Here is a 15,265-nt window from a genome sequence, read left to right as displayed (position 1 = left end):
TGCTGACCATGTCTGCATCAAACAGCAATCGTCTTTGCCCCAAGAGGTTTTCACTGTTGCACACTTTAGCCGTTGGCCCTTCGCTCAAAATGTCCCAGCGTCCGTCACAGCCGACAAGTCAGCCGGCGGGTTACTTGCCATATGGAAGACAACGACTACGGGACCAGCAGTCCACAGTAGGTCACCTTGGACAGGCCGAAAACTCGCCGGACGCCCGAAAACACGGCAGTCAATATTTCGCCAGTAGCTTGCCGGCTGAGAATACTCAGTTCATTGATTCGGACATGCAAGGGCTCACCCTGCCGTCTGAAACGTTGGAGAATGCTGGCCTATCGGCACAATACGTCGGCAACTCAACAGAAGTGCAACCGAGGCAATTCACGTTAGTCTACCTCAGTTCTGGCACAGCTACAAGGAACATAGGGAAATGCTTAACGACGACAGGAACGATATTACAGACCGATTATTGGCAGTCAGAGGCCGATTAGATCGAGTCATCAAAACATCAAAACAAGTGAGACTCTATATAGAGCAGTAGGTTACCTTGGCTAGGGCACTTTCAAGACATATTCTGACTTTGGTAGAATTCAACATCTCGATGCGACGGTGACAAAGATCACAAACTGTCTGAATGGCTTGTCATGGGGACCCCTGCCGGACGGAGGGAATATTGAGAATGAAAACAGATGGTTAAGGGAGCACTCGGAAGGGTGGAACAGTAGTCGTCTTCTGTCCAGCACCTGCTGTGTATGAGACGCTCATCAAGCACATAGCAAGTAGCACAGCATAGTTCTACCTAGCAGCCTCCAAAATATAAGACATATCATGAGTTTTTATAGTTCTAACTCAGATTAATTTTACTGTCATCACTTTGTTTCGATGTAATTAAAGATCCAAATACTGCCATAGTCTTTGAGTTTGCAGGCAATATCTAACACTACCGTATGGTCAGGTTTTACTTATTCCCAAAATAGGACCAACCTCTCAAAGAGGCATACTTCATAGGCCTTCAGCATGAACCTGATCGGTCCCGAACATCTTTAGCTATTGCTGACTCTTCTTGTGGTTTTGCGCTCGTGACTGCTGTGTGGCTAAACTTTTATCAAATACACCGTCAAGCGATAGAAAGCTATTCATCGACCTATGAGTAGTGGCAGCTGCCCTAGAGCACCGTCTTGGAAGCAAACTAGCTCGTCAATTACGTAGCAACCTTTTCACGCCATAGACATGCCACAATTCTGAGACTGCCGACACAGGTCTCGGTGGCTCTTACTGTGGTAAGTCGTGTCGTGTCTATGAAACATGAGATTCAGGTAGGTGGGATTACTATTTCTTTTGTAATTAACGTCTTTATTGGAGACTTTCCCCTGAATTTTTATTGTCACCCTTAGGCACAGGCAAAGAACGCATGGTTTCCTTCTTACTAGGCGAAATGGGTTTCGCAGACAGAAAACCGGCGCAAGAACCCGAACCACAAACGTTATCATGGTGCTGGTCTTTTCCTCTGTCGGTTGCTCCAAGCTGTTGTGTCGCCTAGAACGGCTCCGTTTACCTGTAGAACGGCTCGGATGCGTCACCTTGCAACTCTTGTTCATCCTTACCGAAGACTTAACCTCGGTCGGTCTCTTCATTGCCGCAGCACGGCCGCCAACAGACGCCCAGTACCTTTTCACAAGTTTCTCGTCAGCTTCTTGAATTTCTTTTTCTGGCTCCCAAGATGTTTCAGGAGACCCGACCCAAGCGACCTCCAAGTAGACGCTCCCAGCGGGTTTGATCTTGTGAGACTCGACTTTGAAAGGGTGCCACAATCCATTGTCCACCATCGCACCTTCCCGTCCGCCCTTCAGGCGTTTCCAGTAAGCGAACAAGGCCAACGGAGCATCTTTCTGGATGTTTATTTCAGGCTCCCAGGTCTCATCGTTTCCCTTCCAACGGACTCGGATCTCAAAATGAGTGTCACATGTCGGGTCGCGACGGTGCGCAAGCAGCTCCTCAAAAACGAAGCGATGGATCTGCGTGTCAGCTGCGACATCTTGTGCCGCAGTTCCATGAACGCGTCCGCACATCGAATCGGTGGCAACTGTGGCTTTCTTTATTGCGATATTTTCCTCAGGCTCCCAGGTCTCATCTTTTCCCTTCCAACGGACTTGGGTCTCAAACTGAGTGTCACATGCCTCGTCGAGACGGTGGGCAACCAGCTCCTCAGCATCGAAGCGCTGGATCTGCCTGTCAGCTGCGACTAAGACTTTCTCTATTGCGACTGTTTACAAATTAGTATCGAAATGGGCATCAAATAGAACATCATACCTAGTACATCGTTCCAGAAGACAGTAGCATCTTCAGACTTTGCGACAGGACTGCTTAACTCTTCTGAACAGTCCATCGGAGCCGTTGGCGCAATGTGCATAGTTGACGGCATATGAAGTGTCTGGTCAAGTACGGAAATGGGATGATTAGTGTGCAATGTGTAGAGAAATTCGTGCTTCGTGCGTGAGAGTAAAGGAAGCAACAAATGCAGTGCGTAGGATATAAACAAAAGAAGTGCACTAGCTTCTAGCCAACCTATTTATCAGTTTGAGCAACTATCCAAGTAGGCCCTCCGCCAACAGGGATTTGGCGCATCCCGTTACATTTTGGAGCAAGGCGCAGAGGCTAATACGGGGCACCACGCTCTCAGGCGCATCGGCTCACCCTTGCGATGGGGGTTTTCGCCCTATGACATTCATCTCCGGCTGGACATAGAACAGCAAACACATTCATGACAATGTCGCTAGTATCTCGTCTTGCCGCCGCGAATCGAGCATGGATTGAACATGTGATTTAATGGCGCAGCCTCCATGTCTGTCAAATGGCCGAGCTTCGAAGTCCTGCGCGATGCTCATTGGCGCCATGGCTTGGATCTCCAATCAAAAAACGTTGTGGGGCCATTCGTCCCAAGTATACGACTAGTTCCCGCACCCCATCCCGGCGCAAATCTGTCGCTCTGGTCATCATGTGATTGGGAGATGGTGGTGAAGACAATGACAGTAATGAAGATGATGGTGTAAAGCCGTTGCCGAGATCTTGAGTTTGGCAGGCGACTTGCAGCGTTTCGCGTGGGTACCTCCATGAGCGCTTTCGTTGACTTCATTGAGTGTAACATACGGGCATGAGCTGCAGGTGTGTCCAGCGAGTTATAATTGGTTGTGGGAACATCACGACCAGCATAAACCTCCAATTCTAAACTGAGGAATTGCCTTTATGCTGAGAGCGTGTGTAGGGAAACGCGGAATCCCTAGTTACGTTGTTGACAGAAATCTCCAGAAAGCAACAAATGACTCTTGGCAAAACTTACATAAGCAAACAGGGCAATCCTTCAGTTGTTTCTAACTTCCACAAAGAAGCGGTGTTTGCTTCTGACGCGTATTGTATGATCTGTCCGTACGTCCATTGTCAGCAAATGCTGCCATAACTCACAATCGACTGCGTCGAGAGAGCCTCTAAACAATGATCCAAAAACTGATTTCGACCATAAATGGCATGTCAATTTCTGGAGTTTTTCCTAGTCGCAAGCTGGCCCCCGCTCGCTCGCCCGTAGTAATAAGCGCTCAGGCTTCATGCCTTATCTAAAGAAAGATCAGTCACTGTGGTCACGTGAGGTTTCAACAAGCATATCAGACCATTTCTATCCGCCAATACATGTTGTTGAACAGTTCTTATAAGAAAAGCCACCTTTGCTTAAACTGCAACGTTAGCCTACCTTTTACTGCCTGCCTATCAAGCTACAACTGGCGCCTACTACGTACAATCCGTCATACTCTGTGGATACGCTCACGCCTTGAAACATTCACCATGAGGAAACAACCAGGCGACCAAAACAAGAATGAGAATGGCACATCCGCAACCGAGTGGGAGATGGAGCGGATTCAACGACACTGCGTCGTTGACGACACAATCTACTACCACGTAATTTGGAAACCGACCTGGGAATCTGAAGACAGACTTCAGCACATGCTACCCTCCATAATTGCTTGGAACAACTGCCATGGCTACCCTGAAACCAGAAGAAAGCTGGTAAATCAACTCGACCATACTCTGGAAAACTGGTCAGGAGAGGTCATCGGGAGGAAGAATGTGGACGGCTTAGCTCACTATAAGATTCAATGGGACACGACTATAGAGCCGGAAGCCAATCTAGAGAATGCGACAGGTCTCGTGAAGGGATATTGGAATAAAACACCCGAGGCCTAGCAGATTGCGGAGAATACCTATGAATGGGAGTCGTCCTGAAGGTTGTACAGTAATTGATCACGTTTATGTCGATTATTCGTGAAGGGCATGTCTATTTTGACCTTACAGAACTATAAGACGATTCCTCGATGTTTGCTCTCAGATTGAATGCTTTGATTCGATCTTGGGATGACCTGAATACAGTACTTCAAACGACACTTGCATATTTGCAGTTGCAGCTGTGAGCTCAAGTCGCTTCCTCTCTAGCATACTCACTAGATTCCCGGATACCTTCTAATTAGTGGCACGACTTGTGTAATTCACTTTCCAGATCACGTCTGTATACTATTAGACGCAATTGCGCTCATTGCATACTTGGCTTGTATTGTGATGAGCTGTCGCTGTCCTCAGTAATTGAGCTCTACTTATCACCAAAGGCTATAGGAACTGCCGACAGCAACCATACATGTTTAATGACCTTTGAGTCACACATGACGGACCCGCTTCGAAGCAACTTCTACCTCTTCTATGTGCCTTTTCATCGGGCTCTTGCTCTCGGTCTGCGGCAAATCCCTTGCTTCAGCATCCTTTGTGGTCGTGTCCTCTGCTGCAGTCACTGCCAAGGCTAACAGTGGGGAAAAAACGTCGTCCATATTGTGTGCACTATCATCGTCGGGTATTTGACCATACGTCTCCTGCGGGGCATCACCCAATGCATCCCCCACAAAGCTTGAATGTAAGTCTTTCATGGAACCAGACGTCTTCGAGCCTCGTAGCGTCATTGAAAACGCCGCTGGCGACGCGGTACAGTTATGTGCAAAAATACCTTCCTCTTTGAATACAAACAACTTCACTCTTAAATCAGAGTGGAGCCAGAAAAGTACTCAGATCTACCTAGCATGGTCGACAATAATCCAGAAATGGCTCTTAAATAAGCTGCAATTGGCAGTGATTACCTAGCGCTGGAGGTACTCAAAGGTATATAGCAAATGCCCGTGTTTAATCCAATTACATAATGACAGTGTAGGCAACAGGCCACAATACCTGGAATAACCGCTTTTTCCTAGCCGGTACGCAAGTGTGTAACTATAGACAGTGTGTTCCAGAGAATATTTCACACTATGTGGAGAAGCTTTAGAGAATAAAAGAGTGTTTTGAAAGAGGAAGGAATATTTGCACATAACTGTACGGCATGTCAGCTCCATGGGAGATATCTCCATAGGAAACATCTCGAACTCCAAACGCCTGATCCGTTCCTCTTGCTCGCTAATGGTCTGACACTGCCCTTCGATGCGTGCCTTGTATTGCTGGTTCTCTCTATGAAGTTGTTGGAGCTGGGAATCTTTCGAGGTGGCATACTCGCGCCAGCGTGAAATGCACGTTGTCATCTCCTGTACGATGATTGCGACGAGTCTGGCGGTGAGGTTGTCGCTTCTGCCGTTAAGCGTAAGATAAGGCACATCCATGTTGATGCAAGATACGGCAGTTCGGTTCAGATCGATTATCAGACCGTAGACATTGCGTTCTTTTCAACTACGGCAACATTGTTAGAGCTGCTTTCGCAAGGCCTGCCAGAAGGACGTCGACATTCTTGCGCAGCCAGAACCAGCTCTTTATCTTAAACTACGGTTTCACTCCTACCGTGTTCGGCCCTCCCAGCAGTTCGTTGGCGTAGATCTATAGAGACAACTATGACCTCAAACTGCATTCCAGAAGAGGCTATAGGGCGTCTTGCAATAAGTCTTGTTCCCAGTTGTCCTTTTTTTTTGTTGACAGTATGGGGCCCTTTGGAAGCAGATAGTTGAAATGGGTTTGAGTCATCTTCAGGTTGTTTCCTCAAGACTATGCAATAGCGCAAAGCCGCCGCTTATCCTCAATGTAGTACTGAACGTAAACAAGTATCTCATGAATAAGCAAAGCCATAGTTGGATATAGCCGCAAAGTGCTTCACAAGTAAACTCGCAATTTGCTACTTTTTACGCTGCAGTACAGTACTGTACGAAAACGAGAGACCAGAAATAAACAGTCAACTGAGAAGAAGTCAAACTGCTTGCCTCCATCTAGCCGCGATTCGATATATAGCCAGTGGTCTCCTAGGCACATGTGAAGTGCTCTACTAGGCACCCTGGTATGATGCTATACCACTTGATTTGAAAGGAGACGTAGGGAGTTGTCGTCACTTGATTAAGTGTCGCCACAGACATCCTTTTTTCCCATTAAACGTATCGTTCTTTCTACCGCAAAGCCTTCTTATCTTTACTACAGTTACCCCACTTAAGAAAGTTATAAAGAAAGTTGCAAAAGGCTTCAGATCAGCCAATCGCATCAGCGACGTTAGTTAGGGTACCTTTTCTATGCTATCGGCTTGGGCCTAGCAAATATCAGGATGTCCCTCAGCAGGAATTGCCCCGGTGGGAACTCACCGCTCCAGTGCCCCCAGGACTTACCCTTAAAGTCAGAAGTCAGAACTATAATTGAGAAGAAGAGTTTCCTATCGCATCTTTGATTGATTCGTCGATTTCCATAAAGTACGAAATCATAACGTATTGGCTACTACGCCCAATACCCACCTAGCAGCGACATGCATAGAAGGCGAAAATTAGATAGTAAACATTGAAAACAACCTACTCAAGTTCTCCGCGTCTTTCCTACCACACCACAAAGCCCGAACCAATCGGGGCTGCTATGACACGACAAAACTTGCCCAGTCCTCCAGCGAACGGCTACACCATTGTCTCCATCGCGGGACCCCCCCTAGAAAGACAAGGGGCTCAACAGTCTTGTCGGGAACGTTTGCGCCAGTCCACCACGCAGTGCTGTCGCGGAAAAGGGTCGACTCGAAGGCCTCCAGTACGAGACTTCTCCACGAGCGGCAAGAATCCTCCGATGGCTCGATCGAACGCAGGCCGTCTTCGCGCATCCGCTCCAGGAGACAGACTACCCAGTCAACCTGAAGCTCAATAAAGGGCGGTGCGTTCGTTTGCGTTGTCGGCCCTTGCGGCCCGTACAGCACGAATGCGTTGGGCATATTGGGAGCCATCATGCCAAGATAGGTGCTGATGCCGTGCTGCCAAGCATCCTGTAGCCGGACGCCGTGCTTGTTGCGGATATTCATGTCAAGCAAGCTACCAGTCACAGAGTCATAGCCGGTGGCCATGATGATGATGTCCAAATCGTGGTGGATGGTGGCGTCTCCGGCCTTGGTTACAATCCCTTGCCTGTCGAATGAATGGATTGGTGTCTTCTTGAGATCTACCAGCTGGACATTCGGCCGATCCAGCATCTCGTAGTAATCTATCTCGAGGTTGACGCGTGACGCTCCAACCCATTCGAACTGGTCCAAAGGCGCAACAATGTCTCTTTTCTCGGGGTCCGTCATCCGGATTCTCGTTTTGCTGACCCAGAAGTCGTACAAGCAGGCGTTAGCCGTCTTGTCAAACACAATATCGCGATAGTTCGATTGCGTGAGACCAAGGCCACCCCTATCCCACAGTCGTTCAAAAAGGCCTGTCCGTTCCGCCTCAGTCGTGTAGCGTAGCAAATTAGGATTTTGGTTATAGGGCAGAGCCGAGGACGAGTCGAACCTGGCTTTGGTAAATATGGCGTCATAATAGTGTTTCATCTCCTCTGACTCTCGCTTCGACAGCTGTCTTTGGTGCATGGGGATCGCGATGCAGGGGTTCCGAACGAAGACTGTTAGCTGGCAGTCTACTTTAGCAAGCTCCTGCACGATCTGCAGACCAGACGCAACCTGCCCGATGATGCCAATCTTCTTGCCTGTAAGCTGGATGTTGCTGGGCCAGGCGGACGGGTGAATGACGGGCCCACCGAACATGTCCTGATTGGGGAAAAGAGGCATGTAAGGCTTGTTCATCGAACCGCATGCGAAGATTGCGTACTTGGAGGTCGCATGCAGACCCTTTGTCGTGCGAAAATGCCAGCATCTGTCCGTGGAGTCGAATCTCACTTCGTCCACTCGGGCGTCGAAAATGGTATCCTTGCGCAAACCAAGAGTTGCATCGACGTGATAAAAATATCTGCGAATTTCTTCATGCCCGGGAAAACGTTCGGTGAAATGGAAGTCAGCCCAAACTTCGGACAAGCTGAACTGATAGCAGGGCGTGTCGGAATCGACCCTGGCTCCGGGATATCGATTGAAGTGCCAAACGCCGCCAAAGTCACTTCCACGTTCAAGAACTTTGGCCGAGTATCCCGCCTGTCGGATCTTGAGCAGTGAATAACAGCCGCTGAATCCCGCGCCAACAATGATGACGTCTGTTTCAAGCGTATCTGCGCTAGTTCCTTTCATCGTGATGGGGATAGGAGAGGTATCCAAAACGGTAATGAAGTGGTATGAGTGTGGACGGATAATACATACAGTGGCAGGTTCACTAGATCAAGTCCTTTTCATTCAATTTTTGTTTCTCAATCTTTCTTTCTCTTTCTCTTCATTTTTCATTTCCGTGCCTTAAAAGGCGACTTAGTACTGTGTAGGAACAGCTTCGATATCGTCAGGTGTCACTAACAAAAGCTGATTCTAGCTCTTTCACACCCTTTCGAGGTCTTCCGTCGATATGTCGCGAAGGCACAGTTATGGAGCCAACTAAAAGCAGCGCCATGGCATTTCGGACCAACACAGGGCGTCGAATACTATGTTCGTATCGCGTCGCTATGGAAAGTGCAATTTTGAGCTTGTTTGTTTCCTTGGTGCCCTGCAAAAATGTCGCTGCTTGGAAATGACGAGATACATGGTCATGGATAGGGGGAGATCGGAACGAGCCGGGTTTGCTAGTTTCTATAAACCCATAATGAACGGTCAATTAACGATTAGATTGCAAGCGTCGGAACTGGCGCAAAGAGGGTTTGTTTCCTCGGGTAGTGGAGTCATCCCCCCCCCCCCCCCCCCCACCAATGACTTCGGCTGGGACCAGAAGTGCTCTAATCTTCCGCGCCAGAGAAACGGACCTAAGAGTCATTTTCTAATAGAATCAGTTAAACGAGCAGTACATATAGAATGTGCAACTGATTTTATCTGTAGTAGTGAATGTATGACATCCTAGAACCTTTCGTAAAAGTGGGACCAGGTATCTAATGCTGCGATTGCCAGTACAGACAATTGCTATTTGCCGCCGATGCCGGGGATTGGTCTGTCTGGCTTGCTGCAATAGATCAAATTACAAGAAATTCTCCTGCGAAACACTATGTGGACCCTGTTGGTTAATTACGCAAGACTAACCTCCTTTGTGTTATGCTTCGTCAAAGGTAAGCTCCGTAGGCGGTCAGCAGTTCGATTGCTTCTTCGCTGTTGTTCCGCTGGGCAAAGAACAGCGGACGCTGTCCCCACTCTCCTGGGATGTTTGGATCGGCTCCGTGTTGGAGCAAAAGCTCAGCGCAGGCAAGGTTGTTGTATAAGATGGCGACCCCGAGTGGCGTATGCATGAAAGGTTCCGCAGGGTCTTCGTCCATCATGCAATACCCTTCATTTCTTGAATCGATCATAGACAGACAGTGGGACTTTACCGATGGCCCGAAACCGCCCGGCCCAATGTCGAAGAGCCGCTGAAGGATGTCATAACCCTCGGTTTCCGCTGACAAGTTAGGCAACCCAAAATCACCTGCCAGGGTATGCAGAATTGTGTCTCCAATCGAGTCTCGTAGGGACAGATCCGTAAAACTTCGGAGGATATTGTGTAAGACTTGAGTTTTCAGCCCACAGTCGAGTTGATGCTGATGCGAAGCATTCGTTGATACCTCGCGTCTGAATAGGCGCTCTGGCGTACGAATTAAAACATGGAAAATGAAGTTGTTCTATCTTGTATGTCAGAGAGCACCCAGCTGTAATGGCCTTTGGCAAGTGGTATGTACCAAATCTGCTCTGTCGCCTTCTTGTTCTTCCCGATCCCCATGCCAATCACCCGTTGAGGCAAGTGTCAAGCTAGTAGCGTCACTGCTCCTGTCAGAGGCTCTCCAAGCCGAAAACAACGTTCCGGGTGGCTCTGGATATTCATATCCCGGGTAAGACAACTCGTCAGTTGGCGCGTCCTGTATTAGTGTAACAACCCGGTCGGCGTCACTGTTATCACTGGAAGATGGCGTGTCTACACCAGACGACCATGAATCATAAGAGACAGCATCCTCTTCGACTTCCAAGGAATACGGATTAGAACCGATTAATGGGTCTAAAGAGTATTGGTTTGGATGCTCCATTCCGTGAAATGAAGCTTTCGTCTGGCTAAGGGCGAGTTGAACAGTTAGATGAAGCTAGCCTGTTAACTACGTACGTGATGGATGCTGATGAAGCAGAAGGGCACATCTCGTTCTTATTTTACTTCACAATCTGCCGATTGCCACTGAGAAACAGCAGTTCTGTGAGACAGAGTCCGTATTCTCATTGAGTAGCAGCAATCAGCAGAGCCAGAATCCGCTGCTGACATGTTCCGAAATCCGTTTTGGTCGCTCTTTGGAACTATCGTGTGGGAAACTAAAGTCGGCCGTAACCAAGCGAATGAGGCTAAAAACCAGGCCGAAACGAAGATTTTCTGTTGCAAGGTACTGTTCAGCCAAGACAGACTCCACTAGTGGTACAGCGAGGCAGGCGTAAACATCTAGAGTAATCTCGACAGGGATTTCCAGTCTGAGAGAGATTACCCAAGATCCGTTGCCGCTGGCTCTGGATGTGAAAGTTCAGATACGTTAGAGTTGCTCATACAACGTACAGTATACCGCGATCAAGGGATTGGTTGATCCTTTTGTCCTTAGGACCCGTGCTTACTCAGGATCAGGCAGGGAGCTTTGGTTCTGTGCGGTTGGCTGCAGCATATTGCAGCATCTCCGGGAAAATCCAAAATTGGATTTAGCATGTGTACAAACCAAGGCCATGGGACACAAATCCGACGCAAACATACAGTAAGTGTCGCTTATACATACAGTACTGTAGCCAGGAAATATCTCATTATCGTCTGGCAATCCCACCAACCTCTATCCGGAGTCGCCTCAACGCAGCTAGCCTCTCACAGCGGGCTTTACCACCCTTGCAAGGCAGTTCCTGAACCGGCTATCTTGCTTATATTTAAAGCTTGTTGTGGCCATATCCGGCGCATCAAGTCATGTTGGCAAAAGGTATAGTCACCTAGTGAGAAGGGCCTTACAGTAGTCAAACCTCTAACACTATGTATTATAAATGACTCCTTTCCAAATCAAAGTCCATCATTGAAAATCATACTACAAAAAAATTCAAACCGTTACGAGCCGGAAACAGTGACGAACTTCGGTGTCGATACTAGTACAATATTACGTGGCGTGCGTTGACCATCGCGGTTTGAGAAGGATATGGCATTCGTGAAGATGCAGGATGCTGCGCCAAAGCGTGAGTTTTGACAACATCCCAATTTCCTGTCAGGTATATGACAATAACATCGAAAGCCGAACTGGACCCCTTCGCCAGTCTCAAACCGCCGCCTCCTTCAGTCCAAAGCGAGAAAGGAAAACCTCCCAGGCTACGTGGTCCAGGGTACGTGTCAGACGTTATAGTTTCAGTATGATCAAAGACTGACTGCTTGCCGACCATCATAGCCCGAGGAAGAGGAACAATCGCAATGTCAGTCAATCAATCACACCTGGAGCTACGTTCAGCTGGGTTACGAACGGTAAACTTGTCATGGAGCTTGTCAATGGCAGAACGGCGTATTACTTTATGTCCCACGATGGTCATGTGATAGGTGTCTATCCTGGCGTTTGGAGTTGCCCCCCTGTGTTTCAATGGTAGCCGATTTGGATGTCCGCCAGCCGTTGGTTTACGCTAGGTACGACTCAAAACAGTTATGTCTTAACCACTCATTCCAAGATACAGTATCACCACATTTCGCTATCCAGAGCAGCATGCCAAAGGGAAATAATAGCATGATTGTAGACAAAGTACAGTATTATCGTACAGTACAGTAGGGTTAAATCGGTGCCTCCCGTCTGTGAATTCTCAACGGCTCCACAAAGCTTTAACGTGCAAGTTAGACGGATACATAGTCCTGCTTCTACATTCCAGGATCGAGGGGAAGCGCGAAAAGCTTTTATTTCTGACTGGATTCGCTTCATGGTAGCCCATGTCTGGTCGAACGGCATATAGCCGAGGGCCAGTGCGATGCTTCAATTACTTCATAAGTATTGCGGATGCTCTGACCTCAAGATAATTGGCCCATAACGTTATCCCTTGATGAGCTCCAAGTCTCTCAGACATACTGTTGGGCCTGATGACGAGAGTGTAGTTACTAACGAGAATTTGCTCTCCGGGCGGAACGGCGACTTTGGTTGGTCCCTGGTGCTGCTAGCCATAACGCTATGCGCTTTTTTTATCCCAAGCTGAGATACAGCGGGGTTGGGGAGGGTTCCTGGTCCTGCTGCTGGCGAAGAATGATCTGTCGCGGTGGGGAAGAATAAAAGGTCTTCATATCTATCAGTTATTGTTCGCTCGAAATAAATAGGGAGCGGGGTTTGCGAAGACAGTCGTGTCATCTTTGATGATGCAAGTTCGCGATGGAGATACGATCAACGTCTCACGTTATCAGGGCTGTATATGACAGCATGCCAGTTGAGCCAAATCTGGCAGCACTTTCATTACCCACATTTTTGAGAACAGGATTGCGTACTACGAGCAACGCTGTAGGTTTTAGAGCCATTTTCGGCTTCTATGAATGCCATATATAACGGGTTGGTCAAAAGATTACTTCGTAGCCTCAGTCGTGTATCGAGCGAAGTTGAATTCCGCCGCAATGGAGATCTGGGCGTTCGCCAATGTGTATACTGCGGCTCCTCCGAGAGTTAGTGCCGTCCCGTCGTCTTCAGGCGCGGCGACTGAGCTTTCTCGAATTTGTACATGGGCCACTGGAGGCGACGCGATCACCACGACAGCAGTTCATACAACCGCACTACCTAACACCTTCGTATCTAACCACCGGTTCTGGAATGCTAGTCTGGGCCACGAAGCATTAAACGTCAGCACAATCGCTAGCATTCAAATAGCAGCAACAACAATCACCGCAGCAACAAAGTCTGGTGGCAATGTTGAACCGTCTTGGACATATCACAAGCCAACAGTGCACACCACCGCGACTCTCCCCGTCAGCGCAACCGCTTCGCATGATGCCAGCTTTAGCCGCTTTTCAATATATCTTGGTTTCTTTCTGGCTGTCTCACTTTGGGGCCGTCTTCGTTAGACCAACCTTTTCCCGGGTGGTCGGGGCAGGACGATAGGGTGACTTGGAATGGTGCTGATGGGAGATAGAAGTATGGGCCAGAGCTGATTTACGTCTACTGCTTGAATTGAAATTTAGAGAAAATGGCCGACGCTATTCATGATTTGACCGCGACTAAGAATACGAACTTCTGGTTTAAAAGGCCAAGCATGATGTCAATAACCGGTACGGCACATTTGCTTTGTATGGAACGTATGTTAAAGACGACGCTCCGACTCCGGAAGATGCTATAAGTAACGAAACAAGAAGCATTGAAAAAGGAATCTAAGTAGCGGCTTATCGATTTCCATGAATTTTGCCTGCCTTTTTCTACAGAACTCTCTCACAGCAGAGGCAGCTTTTAAACTGGCAACATATATCATACAAGGCGGTTCTCGAAGGTACTACTAGTCTATCTGCATTTGTTGAAGAACTTGATATTTTAAAATTGTAATATTCTAGCCAGAAGTGTTACCGATATGTGCAGCGAAAGTTCCCTGGCCCTCGCGACTTAATCGACCCTCGGATACTCTATACTCCACGGAATCGCCATCCGACTGCATCGTGTTAGACCGAACAAACGGCAATGTCGTCGACAGGACTTACCTCATTATCTGCTATCTAGGCTTAGGCTGTGGATGGGATGGTGGCTTCGGAACGCCAGTGGCATCATATGCTCCGCGTCCTTCGTTTTTGTTCTCGATACCAGTGCCGGTGATAGACATCCTTCTTCTTGGAGTTATACTTCGTTTTTGTGCCATTCATTTTGCGAGGCTTTCCGGTGCTTAGGCTTTATAGGTGGTTTCCTTACCCCTTTTCTTCGCAAACGTAACTAATAATACACAATATCACCCTTGTAATCAGCCGAATCGCTATGACAGGACCCCATGATGCTGGAATCACACACCCCCATGCACACTCCTGGTTAGTCAATTTCTTGGTAGATGACCTTTACCCCTTGAGTGCTGTCATGTTGACAAGCTCCTTTTAGACTATAATCCCGTACCCTAGATGGTGGTGTACGCAGAGCGTCTTGCAGGCGATACGACCTGGGCGGGGAGCTGGTTTCGAAACGCCAGTTCGTTCTTGTTCTCGGTATTAGTACCGGCGGTAGACATCGGTCTTTTTGGAATAATGATTTATTCTGGTGTTAGTCTTTCTACGAAGCTTTCCGTCGACTGGTGTATAGATTTTTTATTCGTTATTTTTCCCCCATCTTTTACGAATGCAACTAATAATAGACAGTAGCACTCATACGTTGTCATACGAGCCGCTGTAATAATAGTTCGTGATGCTTCTGGAAACGAACAGTCTTGGTAAATGATCTTTACTTCTGAGCTGAGTGTTATTATATTGCTAAGCTCCCTTCTGTTTCCTGCATATAAAGTCTGATCGTTTTCCTCTGGTTTGAAGTGCTAAACAGGTTACTTCTACAGCCGCAAATATGCTGAAATTCATAATAGGTTTCTATCCGTGCGATAACGGCTGGATGTTAAGACCCGATCGTTATGCCTAACAGAGGGTTGACAGGCCCACCCAAGCCAGCAGCTACGCCGCCAGACATATACAAGACACACGGGAAACAATGGGTCACCCTCTGCAGCGGAAGAACGAGCATACTATGTACAGGCCACGTGAGGATAAGGAAGGAAGCACTGATAAAAAATCAGTAAGCGCTCATGATTAGCAGGGTAAGCGCTCACCAAAACCACCCAAGACGCTCACTCCAGGACATGTATAGATCAGGACTTGAGCACCTGCTCAAGGCATCTCATATAGTTCTTCAGCAACCAACTTGCGATTAATCATTGAATGACTTTCAGCTTAGCTCA

General features: G+C 47.9%; 7 protein-coding genes across 7 annotated transcripts; 2 read left to right on the top strand and 5 right to left on the bottom strand.

Annotated features, from left to right (window-relative positions):
• Positions 1-1,214: 1,214 nt before the first annotated feature.
• CTRU02_215666 (chromo domain-containing protein) lies at positions 1,215-2,407 on the bottom strand (the record flags this gene model as incomplete). The annotated part of the gene is made up of 3 exons (XM_070206527.1): positions 1,215-1,272; positions 1,480-2,260; positions 2,308-2,407. The coding sequence occupies 3 exons, from the start codon at positions 2,405-2,407 to the stop codon at positions 1,215-1,217; spliced, it is 939 nt and encodes a 312-aa protein (XP_070059827.1).
• Positions 2,408-3,678: 1,271 nt separating this feature from the next.
• CTRU02_215665 (uncharacterized protein) lies at positions 3,679-4,230 on the top strand (the record flags this gene model as incomplete). Its single annotated transcript, XM_070206526.1, has 1 exon — positions 3,679-4,230. The coding sequence occupies one exon, from the start codon at positions 3,679-3,681 to the stop codon at positions 4,228-4,230; it is 552 nt and encodes a 183-aa protein (XP_070059826.1).
• A 464-nt stretch (positions 4,231-4,694) lies between these two features.
• CTRU02_215664 (uncharacterized protein) lies at positions 4,695-5,675 on the bottom strand (the record flags this gene model as incomplete). Its single annotated transcript, XM_070206525.1, has 2 exons — positions 4,695-5,016; positions 5,413-5,675. 2 exons carry the CDS (start codon positions 5,673-5,675, stop codon positions 4,695-4,697), a joined length of 585 nt encoding a protein of 194 aa, XP_070059825.1.
• Positions 5,676-6,892: 1,217 nt separating this feature from the next.
• Positions 6,893-8,518, bottom strand: CTRU02_215663 (cyclopentanone monooxygenase; the record flags this gene model as incomplete). The annotated part of the gene is made up of 1 exon (XM_036734031.1): positions 6,893-8,518. The coding sequence occupies one exon, from the start codon at positions 8,516-8,518 to the stop codon at positions 6,893-6,895; it is 1,626 nt and encodes a 541-aa protein (XP_036574247.1).
• Positions 8,519-9,465: 947 nt separating this feature from the next.
• Positions 9,466-10,416, bottom strand: CTRU02_215662 (uncharacterized protein; the record flags this gene model as incomplete). The annotated part of the gene is made up of 2 exons (XM_036734032.1): positions 9,466-10,017; positions 10,075-10,416. 2 exons carry the CDS (start codon positions 10,414-10,416, stop codon positions 9,466-9,468), a joined length of 894 nt encoding a protein of 297 aa, XP_036574248.1.
• Positions 10,417-12,405: 1,989 nt separating this feature from the next.
• On the bottom strand, positions 12,406-12,714 carry CTRU02_215661 (uncharacterized protein; the record flags this gene model as incomplete). The annotated part of the gene is made up of 1 exon (XM_036734034.1): positions 12,406-12,714. One exon carries the CDS (start codon positions 12,712-12,714, stop codon positions 12,406-12,408), a length of 309 nt encoding a protein of 102 aa, XP_036574250.1.
• Positions 12,715-12,971: 257 nt separating this feature from the next.
• CTRU02_215660 (uncharacterized protein) lies at positions 12,972-13,415 on the top strand (the record flags this gene model as incomplete). The annotated part of the gene is made up of 1 exon (XM_036734035.2): positions 12,972-13,415. The coding sequence occupies one exon, from the start codon at positions 12,972-12,974 to the stop codon at positions 13,413-13,415; it is 444 nt and encodes a 147-aa protein (XP_036574251.2).
• Positions 13,416-15,265: the final 1,850 nt, after the last annotated feature.

Source organism: Colletotrichum truncatum, assembly GCF_014235925.2.
Source record: "Colletotrichum truncatum strain CMES1059 chromosome Unknown Contig_0017, whole genome shotgun sequence".
Lineage (NCBI taxonomy): Eukaryota > Fungi > Ascomycota > Sordariomycetes > Glomerellales > Glomerellaceae > Colletotrichum > Colletotrichum truncatum.
The sequence above is the reverse complement of the archived record's forward strand: the minus strand, read 5'-3'. Positions and strand labels throughout refer to the sequence as shown.